Source organism: Ascidiella aspersa, chromosome 7 (genome assembly GCF_963924565.1).
Source record: "Ascidiella aspersa chromosome 7, kaAscAspe10.2, whole genome shotgun sequence".
NCBI classification, from domain to species: domain Eukaryota; kingdom Metazoa; phylum Chordata; class Ascidiacea; order Phlebobranchia; family Ascidiidae; genus Ascidiella; species Ascidiella aspersa.
The window spans coordinates 13,996,716-14,016,351 of record NC_139453.1 but is presented as its reverse complement, the minus strand read 5'-3'; the positions used below and the strand labels follow the sequence as shown (position 1 = coordinate 14,016,351).

The window sequence follows — 19,636 nt, the reverse complement described above, 5'->3', positions numbered from 1 at the left end:
TGCCGGATGAGGCTGTTTTGACACATATTATAAATTTTGGTGTTTTCTGTTCAACATACCAGAAGAGAGAATCATATGTTGGGGTTTTGAAAAGTTGGATTTTAAATATATTATCTTGTGAAATTAAGGCCATCAGAGGTTAAACATGGAAAAGCATAGCTTGACAGCTATGTCCTATGACTTATAGTATATTATTTATCATTGCCTTTGCACTATTGTCTTCTTAAAATGCAGCTAGTTACAAAGACAATGATTTAACAAACAAAATAAGTGATTTAAAATAGAGTTAGCTCCACCAGGCAACATATCAATAGATAGAAATCGCTCTTCTGGTGTTAACAAAGTATAAACCAACGTTTCGGCAGCAGATACCAGCTGACCTCATCGGGGTTAATAATTAAAACGAGAGTGCGCTGGTCATCTTATATACTAAAAGTATAACATAAAAAGACTATAGATTAAAATTAATAAATCTAGACGTCGCTGAAGTATGCGATAAGCTGTGACGCGACGAAGTCATCCGGTGCAGTACTGCGCCGTGGAACAAGCGTTTAAATAAGTAATTGTTGTGCTGACGTTACTTACAACACGTGTTACAGAAATCTGTAAAATCTTATATCTGTCACAGCAAAGGTAACAACACAACTAAAATACAATGTTTTTAAAATTGTTAACAAATAAAAGAATTGACTTTTGTTTGTGCAGGATAAATATAGTTTGTAAACATTATGTAGTTATTCCAAACTTAAAGGTAATTCAGCACCTAAATATTAAATAAATGCTTTCCAGAGGTATGTGAACTTTAGCGTCAAAAATTACAACATTGTCATGCTATAACAAAGCTAATCAACGCCACAATTACCCAATAAACTCAGTGTATTTGCTTATTTATAAACAGATTGTTATATTCTAGTCTAAAGACTTGCTTTGAGATTATTAGAAATGTCAGAGAAAGATAAGTTATCCGATAAAGCTTTAAAACCCAAGCGTAATCTTGTGTCGGCTACTCATCTGCTCAAAAAGGCAGCGTTGGAGCAGTATGCAGAACGGCACAAGCATGATGAAGACACTGAAAGTCACTCTTCAGTGTCAAACCTTTCTGCAGAAGATAAAAGCTTGGTTATCGGAGGCCCTGTACTCAATGAAGATGTGAAAAAAGCACAAACCAATGTTCAATATTATGGAGCTGTTGTTGAAACTCAAGGTCAAGCCACAAATGTTGATAGTCATGTTACTGTGTTCAATAAAAAATCGGCACCAAGCAATTTGGAGCACATCAACTCAACACCTTTCAATGAAAGGAATCTTTATTCAAAATCTACAAATGAGAAAGATGTTAAAACAACATCAGGGGATGAGACGAATACTAAAACCATCACAGTTCCTATCTCTTTAGGAGAGAGTGCTGCTGTTGCAGAGATGTCAAAGCTTTTCATTCAGAGTGGTATTACTTTAATGGAACCAAACTATTTGCATGTTATGCATGACTTTCTGCTATCTTTTGTGAATGTATTTGTTGCTTAATTTCACTACCTCCGTTTAAATCAGGGGTGGGCAACCCACGGACCGCAGGCTAAATCCGGCCCACCAATGAATATCATCCGGCCTACCACCTCCTTTATGAACTGGGTAAGAGGCCAATTCTCATATTTTTTGACAATTTTAACTAGGCACATGCTTTTTTTGTCAGCCTAAAAGCGTAATGTCTACCTTGGATTGGAACTATCAACAATCAAAGTATCGCCAACTCATTGTATCTGAATGAACACTTTTCAGTTAAAACTTATTACGGTTCTCAGAGACTATTTTGAGGTTGGTTTTGGCCTATAACTAGAAAAAGACTGCCCATCCCTGGTTTAAATGTTAATTAAACACTCAAAAATCCATTTGTTATGATATTTGTATTGTTATGCCAATAATTACTTTATACCTTCAACCATTTGTAAATGTATTCATTACACTTGCATGATGTCTGTTGTACTCGTCGCATACAATTTTCACTTTGTACAAACTCAGAAGAGAAAAACATTAAATGTAGTTTTAGTTATATAAAATTTACAGTTGTTATGTACACAAACTCCAAAAACCTATTCGTAAAGCTTTACATGTTCACCAAAAATCCTAGAAAAACAACTCACTCTGCTGTGAATAAAACTCACAACTTCCAGGTATACCAAGACCATTTCTCTTCCAACTGAGGTACATAGATCACAGTTGTTAATAATCAAAAGTTGTGCGTATATTGAAGCTTGACATTTAGTTTTAAACTACGAAAGCAAAACTATTTTTTGTTCAATATTCAAGTTTCAAGTGAAATATTCGATAAAACTATTTATCCACTACACTCTACAAATTATTTATGATTGATGTTTTTTGGACTAGCTGAGTCTACAGATGGTTCTCAACCTTGGCCCCCTCAGAAAAATAAGGATGTTTTAAGAGTTAGCAGAACATATTTTATTTAAATGGCTGATAAATGGTATTAGAGTACTGAACCTAAAGTTTGACAACCACTGCTCTAGTGTTCTCAAAAATTAATTATTTTTAAATTTATTCATTAGGCACTTTGTATTTCAGCACCTGTAAATATAGACTGCTGCACATTATTTGCCACAAATAAAACCACATTTTTGTAATTTTATCAAATTTGCCATGCTGCTTTGTATGCTGTTGTTTTGTGCATTTCCTCCTACATATTTGCTTCGTACATAAATGTGCTCCCATTTGCTTTTGTTCTAACTCTGCTGCTAATTTACCGTTCATATGCATTTATGTGCACAAAGTTTTATGTTAATTTAAGAGAATGCTGAGCATTTAATTATTCGTGCACTATATTTTTCTTCACATGTTTGCCTCATATATAAAAAGAAAAAAATTATTTCACAAGCAAAAACAAAACAATATTATAACAATGTATACAAACATTATTATATGTAAGCATATGTGCATGTAAAACATTCTTCATCCATCTTTGTATTTCAAATAATTGTTTTGCATCAAAAAAATTTATCATTGTAAAATGTAAAGGCTGCATTTAAAAAAAAAATGTGTTATCTATCAATATGTTTTGCAACTGTCACAACATGCAACAACTTAAATTTTCAACTATGCATTACAGGTGCTGATCACAATAAATCCCATACCATGTCTGCAATGGAGCAACCTGATGCCGAACTAATAAAAGGTAAGGATGAAAATAGTGATGCGCCAGATACAATAGGCGAGTCTGAAAGTACACCAGCAATTGTGGAGCAAGCTGAAAAAGAAAATCATGATGATTCTGATCTTAAAAGTGCCAATGGTGAAGGGAAAATTGGCGAAGCTGAATTACTGTCTTCTTCTGTGGATGGTGCAACTGAAGATGGAGAGCAAGCAACAACAGAAGAGCTTTCAGCTCCCGATGCCTCTCTTGTTGAAAGCATTGTACCTTCTTCAAGTGTTGAAGAAGAGAAAGATGTGACCCCTACAGAAGATATATCTTCAAGTGAAGCATTACCAACCCAATCAAAAGAAAACTTGAAAGATTCAGATGCAACAGAAACCAATCAAACCCCTGTTGAAAAATCTGTTGATGAAATAACAGAAGAGTCATCTTTGAAAAACACTGATAATTCTGTTAGCAATGCAGGTGAGGTAGAAAAGGAAAAAGAAGAAACTAGTGAAGTCCACCTGACTCCAGATGAAGATAATACTGAAGTTAAAGTTACTCCTGATAATACACTAGCACCGGAGATAGCCAAAGAAAATGAAGAAAATGTTGAAGTTAAAGAAACTCCGAATGAAATATCAGAAACAGAGGCTCCAAAAGAAAAAGAAGCAAGTGATGATGTCCAAGTTAACTCTGATGAAGCACAAGCAGAGCAAATCACCACAGAATCAACAAATGTAGTTGATGAGAAACCAGGGGAGAAAGATGGCAAAGAAGAAACTGTCACTGAAGTGGCTGATGAGCAACCATCAAAACCAATGACAGAAGATCAAGAAAATCCTCCACTAGTTGAAAAAGAACCTGAATCATCTCCTGACCAGGATGTAAACGCAAGCTCTCCTGAACAAGGACAGGAAAGCATGAAAGAGGGAGATTCGGAAAAGCAAGGCGAAGGTGACACAGAAATTTCTGAACAAGTAGATGAAGGTGCTGAAAAGATTGATGGCATAGAAGAGGAACAAGGAGGAGAAAACACAACATCAGTAGATGAACAGAAGCCTGACGAAAATGCTCAAGTTTCTACAGAAAACGATGTTGAAACAACTGAAATCAATGTAGAGGAGGGAGAAAAGATTGCAGATGAAGTGGAAAAAGTAGATAAGGATGCTGAGAAGCCTGAAGGGGAAGCTGCAATCCAGCCTCCAATTGTTGAATCCCCCATCCCTGAGAAAAAAGCCAAGGCAGATGAGGGTAACAGCATGCTTGCAGTAGCTGTGTGTTGCTTGTCTCAAGTGTTGCTACTTCATTTGCATTGCCAAATTTGCTAGTTTCATTGCATGTCGTGTGTGTCTTTAATCTATTCACTTTTAACTTATTTTAATTTTGAAAAACATTAACTTTACATCCACGTTTAACCTTGCTAATTTATTTCATTATGCTTTTTCATTATGTATATTTGTCTTGCTGTTTGATTGACATAAAACATATAAAAATAGTCAAAATGTGTTTTATTTTTATTTTAATGCATGTGCCTTTCTTTAGGTTTAAAATAGTTTAAAATTTTGGAGATTTGATGATGTTCGTAAATAAGAAAATTAGCAAAAACCTTTAACAGGACATCAGTCAATACAAAGCTTTCCTTACATTTTTCTAAACCTGGATTACATTAAAATAGCCGAAATTAATTTTATTTAACCCAAATAAACACACCTTTATGATATATGACTACCTTTAAGAATTTACTCCTGCTGTTTTTATATGTCGTATATAAAAATTATTGGACTGATGTTGTAGTGTGTTAGCTGTAGTATTTTTTGCAGTGTATAGCTTCAAAAAAAATCTTGAATCATGATGAGTTTTTACATTTAATTTGCATGTACTAACAAATCAATTGTTTTTTATATCATACTAAAAAACTGCTTTGCACCATATACATAAAGTTAGTTAGCATGTTATTTCCCAATTCCCAGTAACAATGTTTTTTAAACCAGTTATCTTTTTTGTCTTATTTGCAATGTGATTACACATGTTTTTGAATAAAATGTCAAAAAGGAATTTAATTTGTAAAATAAAAATTTTAAAATTTGATATAGTATGTATAGAAATGATAACATTGGGATTATTATATTTTTATTTTAATGCATTGAAATAATCAGCTTTAATTTGTTGCAGAAGGTGATGGCCCCGCAAAGGATTTCTATTACGAGCTAGAAGTAAGCATGCATGTTTTTTAGATATCTTTACACTTTAATATTTGTCAAGTTGTATGAAATCATTACAAATTTCTCGTGGCTGAAATTTAGCGTTTCTGTTTGTACACCAGCTGAATTCAGCTGTACATTTTACTCATGTTGTTTAGAAATACCAATCATCCTCTGTGGTGAGTGAGGATTCTGGCATTCCAAACAACCTGCTTCAGTTTTACCATTCATTCGGCTATGATTGCTGCAAAAGATCTAACCTACATTTGCTCAATGGCCCTACTTTGCTTTATGCTGCTGGAAATTTGGTGAGAATTATGACAATTATGCTCTTAATTGCTCTTCAAATGTCACTCTTTGTCAAAACCGTATTGAAGAAATTTTTCATAATTATATTTTTTTCGGGTTTTAAAAATGTTTTATGCCATTTTTAGATATATAAAATCCTAACATATGCCATTTGGTAATGTATGTCCTAATTATCTTGTAGGTTCATCTTTTGAATCTTGCGACTGGTGAACATACTTATCTACGAAGTTGCAGTGGAGGTGGAATTGGTGCACTTACTGTGAGTTAATTTAAATACTAAAATCATAATGTGACATCTTAGCATTTATAAATGCACTTAAATGAAAAAAAATCAATTTTACAGAAATTAATCATTTCTCTTAATTTACTGTGCAGGTTCACCCATCAGGCAAGTACTTTACGGTTGCAGAAAAGGGCACAAAACCTAACATCCTTGTCTATGAGTTTCCTTCCTTGAAGCTTTACAGAATATTGAAAGGCAAGTTTACACTTTTTTGATTAAAAATAATTACATTTAAAAAAGTAAATTCATCTTTTACAAAATGGGTGAATTCCAATTCATAACCCACAACAGTCTTTAACTTTTGATTATTTATCAATTGTGTAATTAAATTTCATTGAATTTTTATTTAAAATTAGAACTTGGGAATATAAAAGATTAAATAAACACTTGTAATGTTTTTACCACACCATGTTAGGATTAAAATGGCAATTAAAAAATTTAGGTGGTACTGAGAGGGCGTACTCTTTTGTTGATTTCAATCCTAGTGGGGATCTTCTGGCTTCAGTGGGTTCGTACCCTGATTATCTGCTCACAGTTTGGGCTTGGGAAAAAGAAAAGATTCAACTGAGATCCAAGGTAGTTATTACTAGCTCTTGACAAACAGCTTTATTTTTGTTAATGACTGACACTACCAAGTTATCATAAAAATTACATCAACTTTTATTTAATGATGATGTATTTTATTGCAGTGCACGACGTATTAAGACCCCGGGCGCTGGTCTAGAATTTTACCACAACACGTATTATTTCGGTTAGGGTGCTGGTTAGCGTTGGGTTTGGGTGGGTTAAGCATTATTAATTATTATTAAATAATAATACATGGCCCACCCACACCCAAACGCTAAGCCGCACCCTATCCCAAATAATGTGCGCTGATTTAATGATTGTTTGAACGCTGTGGTAGAATTCTAGACGAGATATATTCTATTCATGATAAAATCTGTCCATATCATCTTGTCGTAATTGAGGCTTTGTAGTTAGGACTTCATGTGCCCAATATTATCCAGGTAATATTAGTCTGTTGAATGACAAGCGCAATAGTATAGCAGACTTATTTGGCAAATCGTTGCATTGTGTTATTCTTTTGACCATTATCCAGAGATAGATTAAACTGCAAAAAAATAAACACCTCCAGTGAGATCTCCACCCAAGATGAAAATGTTTTATTCGTAAATTAATAGTTTAAGGTTTACTTAAATTTATCAGGCCTTCTCCCAAGAAGTTTATCGCGTGACCTTCTCACCGGAACAGGAAGGTCAACTGACGTCATGCGGAACCACTCACATAAGGTTCGTTTTGCTGAGAGTGGGTTCAACTGTTTAAAGATAAAACCGTAAAACTTGAAATGGCCCAACATTTTAACGTATAGCGATTCTGTACAAGGTAAATAGGTTTTATTACTATCTTTAATTTTATTACTTTGCGTAAAATCAGCAATCTGTTCAAGATTTTGATATTTAAGTATTTCATAAAAATGCTGTATTGCCCAACAAAAATATGATGCACAGCGTCGGCTTACTTACTTTGACAAAGTACGCCAAAAAGCCTTGCATAAGCTGTTCACGCGGCTTACTTACTTTTGTAGCCTATATATCACCGTTAACAGGAAAGGGTCACGAAAAACGACACGATGTAAATTCATACAACTTTGTGTTATTACTTTCAACGAGAAACCTCTTTCAACACCAAGGTTTTGGAAAATGGCGTTCACCTTCACCGGCCTGAAGCTGAAGGGGGAGCTGGGTAGGTTCGGCAAAACCGCGCTGTCCGACATCGAAGGTTACATCCAGCTTCCAGACGGCAAAGTTCTGTCCGGTTCGGATTGGGGCAGCATGCTGCTATGGGACGGAGGCCTAATCAAGGTAACTTGTTTTTCTAAGGGAACACACAACAAGACCTACAAAGCAACAATAAATACCTTAAGCAGAAAAATAGCATATAATAAAGCCGAAAACGCAGTAATATCCACGGCAGAATATTAATTTAATCGACTAAATAAGACATAAACCTGTCAAAATACGTCCTAAATTCATCGGAATAAGACCTAAATTGCCAAAATAACGAAAGGGGCCCTCGGTCTGGCATTGGCCGTTTTGGTATCGACGTTTGGGCGCCCTAGTTTGAAAGGATGTTTAACCCTTTTTAAGTTTATTGGTGGTTAATTTGTGGGGTTATAAAATGAGTTACGGTTGAAATTTTTAGAGGAGTTTGTAATGTACCTAGCGTTGGGGTTCGGGATTAGTCATTCCGACGGGTTTAGGATTTAACCCGATTTATGCTTTATTATACGTCTATTAAGTATTAGTCCTGTTTTGGTCCTATTCCGAATAGTGTTTTATTCTGACGTTGATGTTGTTCATGTCTTGGTCTTATGGCTGGAGTCCTTTTTACACCAAGGCTGCATCTATAAGGATGACCGGCATTATCGGTACTCGTCCGGTACTAGGGTGGAATCGCTGTCGATCCAATATAATTAATGAATATATGGACTTTGGCCTGACACTATTTATGACAATATATCCATTGTGTATCGTTACCGGAAGAGTTGGAGGCCACGGTGTTGACATAGACTAGTGTCATTACCCCCCATTTTGTTATAATTTTAATTAACTTTGTAAGTCATTGTGCTTTCATTTTAATGCCAAGAAGCGGCTTGTTTACAATAGTATTCATTAGCGTATTTCAGTCATCTAAAGTTGGCTCCTTAAATAAATGCATTTTTTCGATAATCTTATACTCACTCTCTAGTAACACAGCGATACTTGTTACCAGGTCGAGATTTGTCGAAAGGGAAAGAAGCCTTGCCACACCGGTTCTATTCAGCAGCTTGTGATCGACGAGGGGGAATTAATCACTATCGGAATAGACGGTTACGTTAGGGTAAGACGTTATTTAATGTTCTACAAAACCTTCGAAATGTCTGAATGCGTTTGTTTTATCAAAAAAGTTACCACTGCGCCAATGCATCCAAGATTTGTTTTTATATAATTGATCCGCATCAACTTTCCTGCCGGTCCGCCAAATATTTTACAATTTTATATCTTAGTTGCAAAATGCAAGATGGAAAAAAAAGCTTGTCCATCAAATGTTGAACTTCGTCAGTTCCATAATTTGCTACATTGTGACGCAACATAGAGTTAATGGTTCATTGTTTGTCACAATGGTGCAAGTGTTCTAGTAGGCTAGAACTCGTTTGTCTTAAGCTTTAAAACCAGTTCTAGGTGAAAAATTTCAATGAACCACGTAAAGCACGTATGATATCAAAAAGACAGAAGCAAATTGCTTGTTAAATTGACGTTTCCATTCTTTGCTTTTAAGTTGCGTATACTTTTGTCGTAATTACATTTTGGATTGATTTTGATTTTTGAAGGTCCACCGGTCCGCAAAACTTGTTTTGAAATTTTACCGGTCCGTAAGCCTAAAAAGGTTGAGAACCACTGCACTATAGCAGGCCTTGACTAGAATTATATAAATCAAAAAAAATATTTTAGTATTCGCGTTTTCCTCGTTTTGCGTCGAACGCAGGTTTGGGAAATGGAGGCAATCGACTCGGCCGACACGACCGACGACTCCGACCACTTCGAACTGGAACCTATGAACGAGCTTAAAGTCGGGAACGATGTTCAGCTTACTTGCATGGTTAAGGTCGGTAAAATAACGCGTTAAACTGCGCGATTATCATTCAGTCGTTTATCCCTTCATAAACCAGGTCTAAAATCTATACGTTTGTGTTTGGATCACTCACTGTAACAGTTAATCAAGCAAGATTTTGCGGCCATATATTATATGAGTTCCGTGGTTTTGTTCTGGAATAGATTTATTTCAAACTGTATTTCATTTTCATACCAAGTGTTTTGAAAAAGAGCATTTTTTTGACGGTGTCACTTCACAAAGCGACACCAATTTAAGTGTTTGACATACTTAAGTGTTTGACGTCCCCAAATTGCTTCTGTGCATGCATGCTTGTCAGGCCATCAAAATATAAATTATTGTCTTAAGTATAATACAATAAAGAAACAGTTTACAAACATAATGCAAACCGCTAAGTAATTAGTTAAACTTTATCATTCTGGCCTAGGCGATGATGTACATAGTATGCCATCCTTTATAAAATATTCTGTTGGTCCCGGCAAATCCACAACTTCAGACTGTTTTATAGCCGCTTAGCACTTTGAATTAATCATTGCTTCATCTTTAATTGCCTGCGTAGTGCACAGTGCACAGGTATCGTTATAAAGGCCAATCAATTTTTTTTTAAGACTTCCCTATACTAACATGAAATACTGAAAGTAAATGTTTTCTGTCTTTAAGCTGTTTCTTGTCCAGGCCAGCACCGATGACGATCCCACACTTGAGGAGGGCTCGTCGATTTGGTACGCACAGGATTCAAACGGAGGCATTTGGAAGTTGGACCTTTCCTTCTCACACACGGTACACATGAATATTTCGTGCGTTTTAGTGCAAGTTAGCTTAAATATGTTTACCGCCTATACTTTAAAAAAACGCGTGTTGAAACTGTGTTGCAAACAAAGGCTCAATTTTTGAAAACTTAATTGGTTAACATCTAAAGGGTATTTTATGTGGACCAACTTTGCATTAACGATGTCAATAAGCTAACGGAAAAATCTAAACTGAAAAAAAAGCGGAACAAAAAATATCGCTTTAACGGTGTTGAAAGGCTGTTTAAATTCGACCAAACAAACCCTGAACCAACACACCAATCATTATTATCGGCTATTCCATTGACTATTTAAATTATAAAAAAATTCAAATAAATTGTCAAATACATTAAACTGCCCCCTTGGTTGGATTGTCACTAAAAAGATATTTCCGCCTGTGTTTAAAGTCAGCTCAAGTTAACCATTTTGCCTTGACAGACCAAGCCACCGGAGAAGCTCCATTCGTTCACCGCGGGGGGCGTGGCAGGGGTGGCGCCCTCTCCTTCCAGCCACTTGATGGCGACGACGGGCGACAGTCGCGTGCAGATCCACGACTACCTGACGAAGGAGCTGGTGTGCGAATACAGCGCGCCCACTGTTCTCAGCAAGGGAACTTCACTCTTATGGCCCTCGCAAGTAGTACGTTGTTTTTGCTTGTTTGGGAGTTTTTTTAAGCAGAACGCCGCCTGATTAGAGCCGGACAAGAAACGAGCGCAATTTAGATAAATTGTATTTGGAATGGTATTAGGTCTTTTTTGCTGAATCGAAAGTGGTAAATAGGTTTTCACAGTTGAACTTTATATTTGACCTTATGAGGCGCGGTTCACTTGGCTTACTCTTGTGGAAAGTGACAACACAAATCTCTATAAGCCAAACGGAAAAAAAGAAGCGGGATTTATGGTCCTAAGAATAAAGAGTTCCTAAAAATTAGGTTGGCACATAACCAATTTTTATCGCTCCTTGTTTTGCTTTGCTGTATTCATATATTTGTTTCGCTTTGCTGTATTTTACTGTTTATTTGGACTTACAGTCAGAATTAAAAAGTATATTTTTTATATTTTATTTGTCTGTAATTGCTGCAAGCATTGCCAATTAAACTCGCCTTTTTTGTTTTACTTTGTATCAATAGTTACGACCTAAAACTTTTGTCAATATTTACTTGTTGAAATTAGGTCGACCCCAAAGGCACTACAGTCTTGACTGGATTCTCCGACGGCATCATGAGAATTCTCAACCTTCGGCATGTTGATGACACGAATGAGCTCATGCTAAAGCAGGTTGCTTAGTTAGTTTCTCATTCATATTATCTTGGTTGCCTATTGGATGCTGACCATAATCAACCATTTTAAGCTGTTCGAACGCTATGAAATGACTTCATTTTGGAAACTTAATTTCGTATTACTGCATTTTTGTATGGATTTCTTAAAACATATTTTTTTAAATAATGTTATACGTTTTGCAAACAGTGTAATACACTGCACAAGCTAACATAATAAACAATAAAAAAATTGTCTTCGATCGGCGAAAATGCCTGTTATTTGGTTACCTGCCAATCTCACACGAGCACTAGTAGAACTTTTTTACCATAAATCTTTTTTGACTGGTTTGATAGAAAATACGAACGTTATTATGTTGAATATAAATGGTTCTTTTTTATTTTTATTATACGTACCTACGTCGTTATTATAGCGCAAAGGAAAAAAAATCGCCAGAAGTAAAAAAAAAAACACTCAACACCAACCTAACCTTAATCTTCCACTTTTCCCAATCTTCATTCAGGCTTTGAAGCCGCACTCGTCTGCCATCACGGCGATGGCGTTCGACAACAGCGGCGGTTTGCTGGCCACCTGCAGCAAGGACAGGACGGTGTTCTTCTTCGCTGTCGGTGATGACGTGTACGAGCCAATCGGTTTCGTCTCAATCCCGGGAGAGGCGACCGGCATCGAGTGGTCGCCGCCAGATTTCGTGAGTGGAATGCTCGAGCATATCTGAAAGTAAAGTGGGGTTGGGTGTCCTGCGGCGATTTGGTGGCTTAAGTTCATTACTTCGGAATTAATTTTATTGTTTCTAACAACCGACATGTTACGAGTGTTGTATCTAAAATGCGTTATTTTTTTTTTCGGAAACACATTACTCAACTTGACTTTATGTTTTCTACAAATGATGCACAAATGAGACTTTTGGTCGTAAGTCAATTTGGCAAATCACTCCGATTTAAAAACTGGTGTTTTAAGTGCAATTTTAAAAAATAAATTAAATGCAATTTTGATGAAATAGGCTCCTGACTTGGACTACGACTTATTACTTGTCAGAAATTATTTTACTTGGACTTGGCTCTAACGGTCAATCTGTCTCAATTTTGTTATGCGTTTACTGTCAAATCTTGAGTAAAAAAATAGATATGATTTTACCCTAAATATCAGTGTTTCTAATGTGCGATTCTAAAATAAACAATGTCCAAGATAAAGTAAAAGCGAAATTCGGTAAAATCAAATTCAAATTTGTTCAAAGCATTTGAAACTTCGGCTGGATTACAACCCCATACTAAACGCGTAACGACAAAAGGCTGATATAAAATCAAGCGTGGCACATCTTGCGCTTTTAATTTAACTCTATCAATAACTGGTTGTTTTTATTTGACAGCCGGACACCACACTTTTGGTTTCGTGCAGCAACGGCAAGGTCGTGGAAATAACGGCCCCGAACCTCAACTCCGTGGACACAACTCACACCTACAAATTGTCCGACGTTCCCATGAGGTGAGCCTCGCTTCGAGTTTAATGTTTTCATCAAGTCTGTTTCCACACCTTTGCTAGGCTTCATGGGTTCTAATAGAAAGCAACGGTATTTTCGTTGCTTGCTCTTATTTTGTATTTTTGCGCGTGGCGTTAAATACTATACTTGTGGGTATAATTTTCTTTCTGCAACAATCGATTCGAAAAGGCTGAATTTGATCAATCTTTTTTTAAACTAGGGTCGCGACATAAGGCAACATTTATTGCAAACAGCCCAAATAAAAGCTGTACAATCATCGACCATTTTTCTTTTTTTGATATTCAAGTTCGTATTAGAGATCCAGTTCCTGAATGGGTATTGTTTATAAAGAAGAATTTTTTTTGAAAAAAATACAAACGTGATAAGCACAGTAAAGCTCTCGCTAACCATCAGGTAAAAGTAGCAGAGGCAGCTGCTCTGTTATTCTACTCTCCGCACTTTTAACTTTGTTTATCACAAGTCCGGGAGAAACTCCGGGATTAAATGAGCCGTTGTTCCGAAAAAACGTGACCCTTTGTCACGCGCCACATGCGTAAGGTTCTTAAATGTCACCTTACGTTGATGCTTTTCCTATAGGTACTACACGTTTCAGAGCATCAAGTCGCAGCTGCGTCGCAACGAACAACGCGAGAAAAAGGAAATCGCTAGACAGAAACGCAGACAGGCGAGAGTGAAGGAGCTCAAACGGAGAAAAGAAAAAGGTAAAAAGGGATACATCCCCCAAATATGAGAAAAATATTACAAACTACACTTAAACTTTAATTTAATAAAGTTTGCCTTAAGGGGTGGCTCAGTAACTATATGTTTCTTAATCAGATTAGTTGTCTTAAAGGCCAATTGTTTTTTCGGTTTGTTAGCGATTGACATTAAGATCCAAAAACAAAAATATATATTTACTTTACTTGTAGTCATGTAATTACTAGGGCGATTATTTATTGACCTAAAAAATGAGAAATTTCGACCTTTGAAGTTACCAGTTTAATAAATTTTCTCAATTTTTTTTTGTTTAATTTGACCTATTAGGAATACATTGTTTTAAGTGTATAAAGTATTGCACTGATATCTTCGCGCGTCGCCAGTCTCTTGTTTTTGGTATTACTGATGACGGCTGAAACACAAATCTGTCATTTTGCGGGGCTTTTGTATAACTTTTATAATTGTTTCAGACAGCGATACAAATGCACAAGAAAAAAAAACGCTATTTTATACGGAAACTGATGAGTAAACAGGTCAAAAGAATTGCAAAAAATTAACATAAACTGCTAATATTGTTTGAAATAGGAAATAGGCTGATTTCAAATCGCCACAGTAAATACTGGTCAATACATTTTAAATATCACAGTTGTACAAATATCTGAAGCAAAAACAAAGTTCGATCTGAACCTAATGCGAAAAACAGGCCTGCGTGGTTATTTCTGCCAGTTTGTGTATACCGCATATTTCTCTAAAGAAAATATAATACTGCATATATGTTTTTAATGCAAATCGAAACAAAATTTTGATTAAGTAATTAACTTAACGATAATTAAAAAAAGCTCACTACGGTTTTGTTAATTTTGTAAACGATTTTGACGTTATGAATACTGTATAGCAGGGGCTTTTAAACTTGGGTTCATGGAACCCTTGGAGGTACGTGAACTAGTTTTAGGGGGTCCATGAAGGCCTAATTCAACTATTAGTGTATATTTAAGTAATCAATTTTTCAAAGAAAAGAGTAAAGCTTAAAAAAAAACAATGAATAGAGTTTGACTTTATTTCACTTTTACATTTTTTGGACCGGAAACACCAGATTTTTGTAGTCTTTTTGTATTACGACGTGAATCTATGACGTCATCTCAAAAGTTTCTTGCCACACTGGCCCATGCGAAGCAGGGGGTCCGCGGTGAAAAAAGTTAAAAAAAACCCTGCCGTGTAGGTACTTAACAATTGATTTGTAACCTTACAACACTCATTGTTGCTTCGCAGGAGAGGAGATCAGCGACGAAGACGCGGCCGCCTTCTTGGACGAGGATCCGGAAGCTGACAACGAGGAGGAGGAGGAACCACTCTTCATTCCCCCGGAGCCAAACGCGGTCCTCCAGGCCTTCTACCTGACGCCGGGGAGGTTCGCGGTATCCATGGGCGAGTACGACGCCGGGTATCTGTACGAGTGCGTCTTCCCGGAGGAGGGAAAGTCCGAGGTGGACGGAGATCCGACGGAGCCGGTTCGGGCGATCCCGGTCAAAGGTGAGTTCTCGGAGGTGAATACTTTAACTTGGTTAAACTAAAAATGGGGAAGACAAATTCATAGAATGCTTAACACATTTATTTAGAGACTGGTCTGATAATATTGAAATATACTTTTAGTTGAGCCTTAAGTAATTTTAACATGTAAAATGGGATAAATATTATATTAAATAAGTATTCTGTGCCTGATATTATCAGACCAGTCTCTAAAAAATTGTATTAAGCATTCTAAGATTTCGTCTTCCCCAATGTAGGTTTACTACCTTAAAGTTTTTACCGAGTTCATGTGATGTTAAGCGATGTCCGATAGTATCAGATCGGTGTTCAATGTTCATACTGATGCCCAGTGGCATAGTATCGGCACTCATACGATACTAGGGTGACATCCATGCCGATGCGATACCAAATTAATAGAATAATTTAAGCCATGATTTTCGGTTTAGCAAAGCGATTATAAAATTATAAAGGTAACTTTCAAAAAAGGAAATGGAGATAACTGGGTTCTTAACGCAATTTTGCTATATTTAATGTTTCAATTTTGACTATTTTGATTGTTTTAACATAGTGAGGCGTCATTGACTTTTAGTCAAAAATATCGACTATCCGTATCTATATAAAATGTGTAGTGTCGGACATCCTTATTTATATGGTTCTTCGTTGTTTAGCTGGCTTGCAAGTGTGTCACAATACTCTTCTGTACATTAAAGCCTGTTGAGAAATAAGCTGGGCTGTTTTCGCACATTACACCTGTACAGCAGTTAGCGCATTGCTTGTTAAACGTTTAGCATAAATAATTTTGAAATAAAATCTTTAAATGTCGACGTACAAACTGCTTCTGCACATAGAAGACACGTAAAATTATTACGCGACGTTGTATTTAAAAAATTACTGATACTTGTTTCAAGTGAAATAGGCTTGCATTGATGTCGACCTTAACTATACTTCAACCATAGTGTAAATGTAAATAGAATCACTGACAAATTCAGTTATTCAGTTTTATTAAAATTACCTTTCAATTAGTGATATAGTGATACGTTCGAAAGGTTTACCGAATTTCCATTTGATGGGATTCGTAGTTTCTTGTACGTTTTATTGCAACAGCCATCTATCTTGAACCTAACAGTTTCGTTGTATAAAATAATGTTTGATTATTCTCAGATTCACCTGATGTTCCCATCACCACCATGCGTTTCTCATCCGATCGCCACAAACTCTTTGTCGGCTTTAAGGACGGGCTGCTCCGAGTCTACCCGCTCGAAGCTGACCCCGAGATGCCCTTTGACCTCGACATGCTGGCCACGCATTGGAACCTGAACATGCACGACAACCAATATGGTGAGTGGCATCGTCTTTTGCTAAAAGGTTAATATAAAACCGTTCGCTTTTGTAAAATCATTATTCGGCGTCGTACGCGATTTAACAAATCGCCTAAAAGGTTTATTCCGTATAGACTATAGAATCTACTTTTGTCGACTTAATTTAGTGATTTTAATGGGAGTGCTACAAATGTTATGGTGAAATTTTTTTTTTCGTGAACTGCAAATGAATCGTTTCGTTTGTAGAGTATAATTAATGTCTGTAACATCATTATATCAGCAGTAGCCAAGCTGCGATACCAAATTAAAATATAGCAAATCAGTTTTTTAATGTTTTTATTTTTATTTTTCAGGCATGTTTTTTACAGCAGATTAATTGCCGTCGATCTTCACACTAATTCAAATGCTATCTCGATCAGTATTTAAAGAATAACTTGAATTACAATATATTGTATTTGGAAATTTCATTTAAGGCCCAATGTTTTCTTTCTTAAATATGTGTTAACGAATGGCAACAAACCAGTGCACCAACACTTTTAGAGCAAACTGATATCAATCAGTCTGTTAATTAGTTTTACCAAAGTTTTTAGTTTAGCCTTAAAATACATTTATAACTAACGTTGTACGTTTCAAAAAACAAAAAAAAAATATATATTTTTGATTAAACCTATTTTGATGTTATTTTAAGCCACAATTTTTACTCCAGGCCAAGTGACGGACATCAAAGAGAGCCACGACGGAGGATACGTTTTTAGCAGCGGAGGAGATGGCAACGTATTTGGCTTTCACTCGCTTGCTCACGAGGAAATCATCAAGAGCATGGAAGGAAAGAGAGCGAAACTTCCCACACCAAAGGTGATTGATTTTTTTTCAAAGTTTAAATAAGGTTTTTGAATATTTAAACCAGGAGTTAGCTACGTTTTCCAGTGGCGGTCCAAGGGCAAACTCAGAAAGGTCTCGGCGGGCCGTGATACATTTTAACTGACAATTCTGTTGTTTAAACGTGTTGTTATAAGGATCTTATTATAACTTGTATTAATCACGACCCTAGTGGCGGACCTAGGATTTAATTAGAAAAAAATGCATTTAGGAAGAGGGCGATAAAGCCAGGGCAGGATTAACCACTTTTTACCTTTTTAAACAATTATTTTGTGGAGTACAACTTTCGATATGGAACAGCAATCCTAACGGTGTTCCGAAGGCGTCATGAACCATCTTGTGTTTTGATTGCTTCTAAAAGAAGACCAGCTGATTTTATGTTTGAAGTTCTGTATCTCATGGTTTGATTTTTAGGTATACTATGTACGGATGTGCAATGCAGATTGATAGTGAATCTCAAAGCCATAGGTCGAGTAAATCGACATCATCTTGATGGCGATTATCTTTACAAGTAAGATATCCAAACTTTTTCAAAAGATGTCGATTCACTCGACAATTTTTGGCTTTGAAATTCATTATCAAGCTAGGGTAATTATGCCGACGAATTGTTTTGAATTCTCGACAAGCTTTCGCACAACCGTGCTTCATCAAGTCAAAGTACAAATGCCTAGTTTGTCTAGCGAGTCTGATTTCCTTAAAATGTTTTCAAACGTTCCACTCTTCTTTTGCCAAGCCTCTCTTCCTCTAGCGCTTTACCTTCTACAACAGTGTTTGACAATCTATGACTCGCGACCCCAAATTGGGTGGCCTCCTTGATTTGGTTGGGTCGCCGACAAAATTTGTATGTTAGAATTATCAAGATTCGTTCTGAGAAAGATTGCTTCAAAATTTCAGAAAATTGAGAAAGCAATATAAATGTTGTATATTAATTAATATAATTCGAAGTTATTTATGATAGTTTCGTAAAATGTTTAGCGAAGAGATTCGGCTCGCCGAAGCTTCGTTGTCATATTGACGCTTAATATTTGGGGTCGCCGCGAAAACAAGGTTGAGAAACTCTGATCCATAACAATCGTTTTTCATTTTTCGCGTAGCATTTTTCATCGATCTTAAACCCCTTCTTTTCACCAGAAACGCTCGGCCGAAGAGCGCCTTATCGACGACATCGACGACCCGAACGCTTACAGCATCGAGGATGCCAAACTAAAGGCGGAGCAGGACAAAAAAATGCGAGACGCCGAGGCGAAAAAGCTCGCTGAACGACGGAGGATCAACAAGTTGAGGAGGACTTTCCTTGAGCTGCTCCGGAAGAACGACGAGCTGCCGGAGCACGTGCAGCTCAAGCGAGAGGTCGGCGAAAACCTATTTTTTTGTTCAAAATTTTTTTTTCATCTTCTTATAGTTTGTACCACCGCGAATAACATTAGACTTTTTGACAGAAACGCGAAAAACATATTAGTTTTCTAAAAATGTTTTTGTTGATTTTTTTGGAAAATTTAAGACATTTATCTTGACGCGGCGGAAAAATGTTGTAGTTTGTTAAGTGAAAAATTTTGTAAATGAGAAAATGAAATTTAAATCAAGCACGTTATATCGGACCCCCTTGAAATTGCTATAGTAGCGAAAATAATTTTACTTACAAAATTCTTGTGAAAAAACGGGTTGATCGATTTTCTTTCTTTAAGTTTGATAGGTTCTTTAGTTTTTTGAAAAGGTTCCAATCACAATAAAATCATACTGTATGCGTTTAAAGAAGGAAGTGCACTATTATACCAGCGGTTAAAAAACACTCTCTTAGATAAGGTGATTCAGCAAGCCAAACAGATGCGCTTTAGTAGCACGGGACGACATCTCGCTCTGTTTTAACCTTTCTTATTTTCCTTTAGGTGTTCGAGCTTGATCCTTCGATCAGGGAGAAGATGGTGAAGCAAACTCACGACCGGATCGAGCGCGTCCGACTCGAGATGCAGTGGGACAAAGAGAAGCTCGCCCTCCAGCATCGCAAGATCGAGGTAAACCCATTAGTGCCGCAAAACTTAACCCCTAATTTGACTCCCAAA

The 19,636-nt window shown here is 36.5% G+C and overlaps 1 protein-coding gene across 1 annotated transcript in view; it reads left to right on the top strand.

Annotated features, from left to right (window-relative positions):
- Positions 1-3,045: 3,045 nt before the first annotated feature.
- The window catches only part of LOC146137963 (cilia- and flagella-associated protein 44-like), a 32,337-nt gene continuing 15,746 nt past the window's right edge, over positions 3,046-19,636 (top strand). Inside the window, exons 1-21 of the mRNA XM_083393381.1 lie at positions 3,046-4,399; positions 5,321-5,361; positions 5,508-5,657; positions 5,840-5,917; positions 6,034-6,136; positions 6,384-6,517; positions 7,148-7,230; positions 7,632-7,803; positions 8,714-8,821; positions 9,467-9,586; positions 10,268-10,372; positions 10,819-11,019; positions 11,553-11,657; positions 12,160-12,345; positions 13,024-13,139; positions 13,732-13,856; positions 15,121-15,381; positions 16,540-16,716; positions 17,404-17,552; positions 18,708-18,926; positions 19,463-19,588. Coding sequence (XP_083249507.1) covers positions 3,046-4,399; positions 5,321-5,361; positions 5,508-5,657; positions 5,840-5,917; positions 6,034-6,136; positions 6,384-6,517; positions 7,148-7,230; positions 7,632-7,803; positions 8,714-8,821; positions 9,467-9,586; positions 10,268-10,372; positions 10,819-11,019; positions 11,553-11,657; positions 12,160-12,345; positions 13,024-13,139; positions 13,732-13,856; positions 15,121-15,381; positions 16,540-16,716; positions 17,404-17,552; positions 18,708-18,926; positions 19,463-19,588 — 4,113 coding nt within the window. The remainder of the gene's footprint in view (positions 4,400-5,320; positions 5,362-5,507; positions 5,658-5,839; positions 5,918-6,033; positions 6,137-6,383; positions 6,518-7,147; positions 7,231-7,631; positions 7,804-8,713; positions 8,822-9,466; positions 9,587-10,267; positions 10,373-10,818; positions 11,020-11,552; positions 11,658-12,159; positions 12,346-13,023; positions 13,140-13,731; positions 13,857-15,120; positions 15,382-16,539; positions 16,717-17,403; positions 17,553-18,707; positions 18,927-19,462; positions 19,589-19,636) is intronic.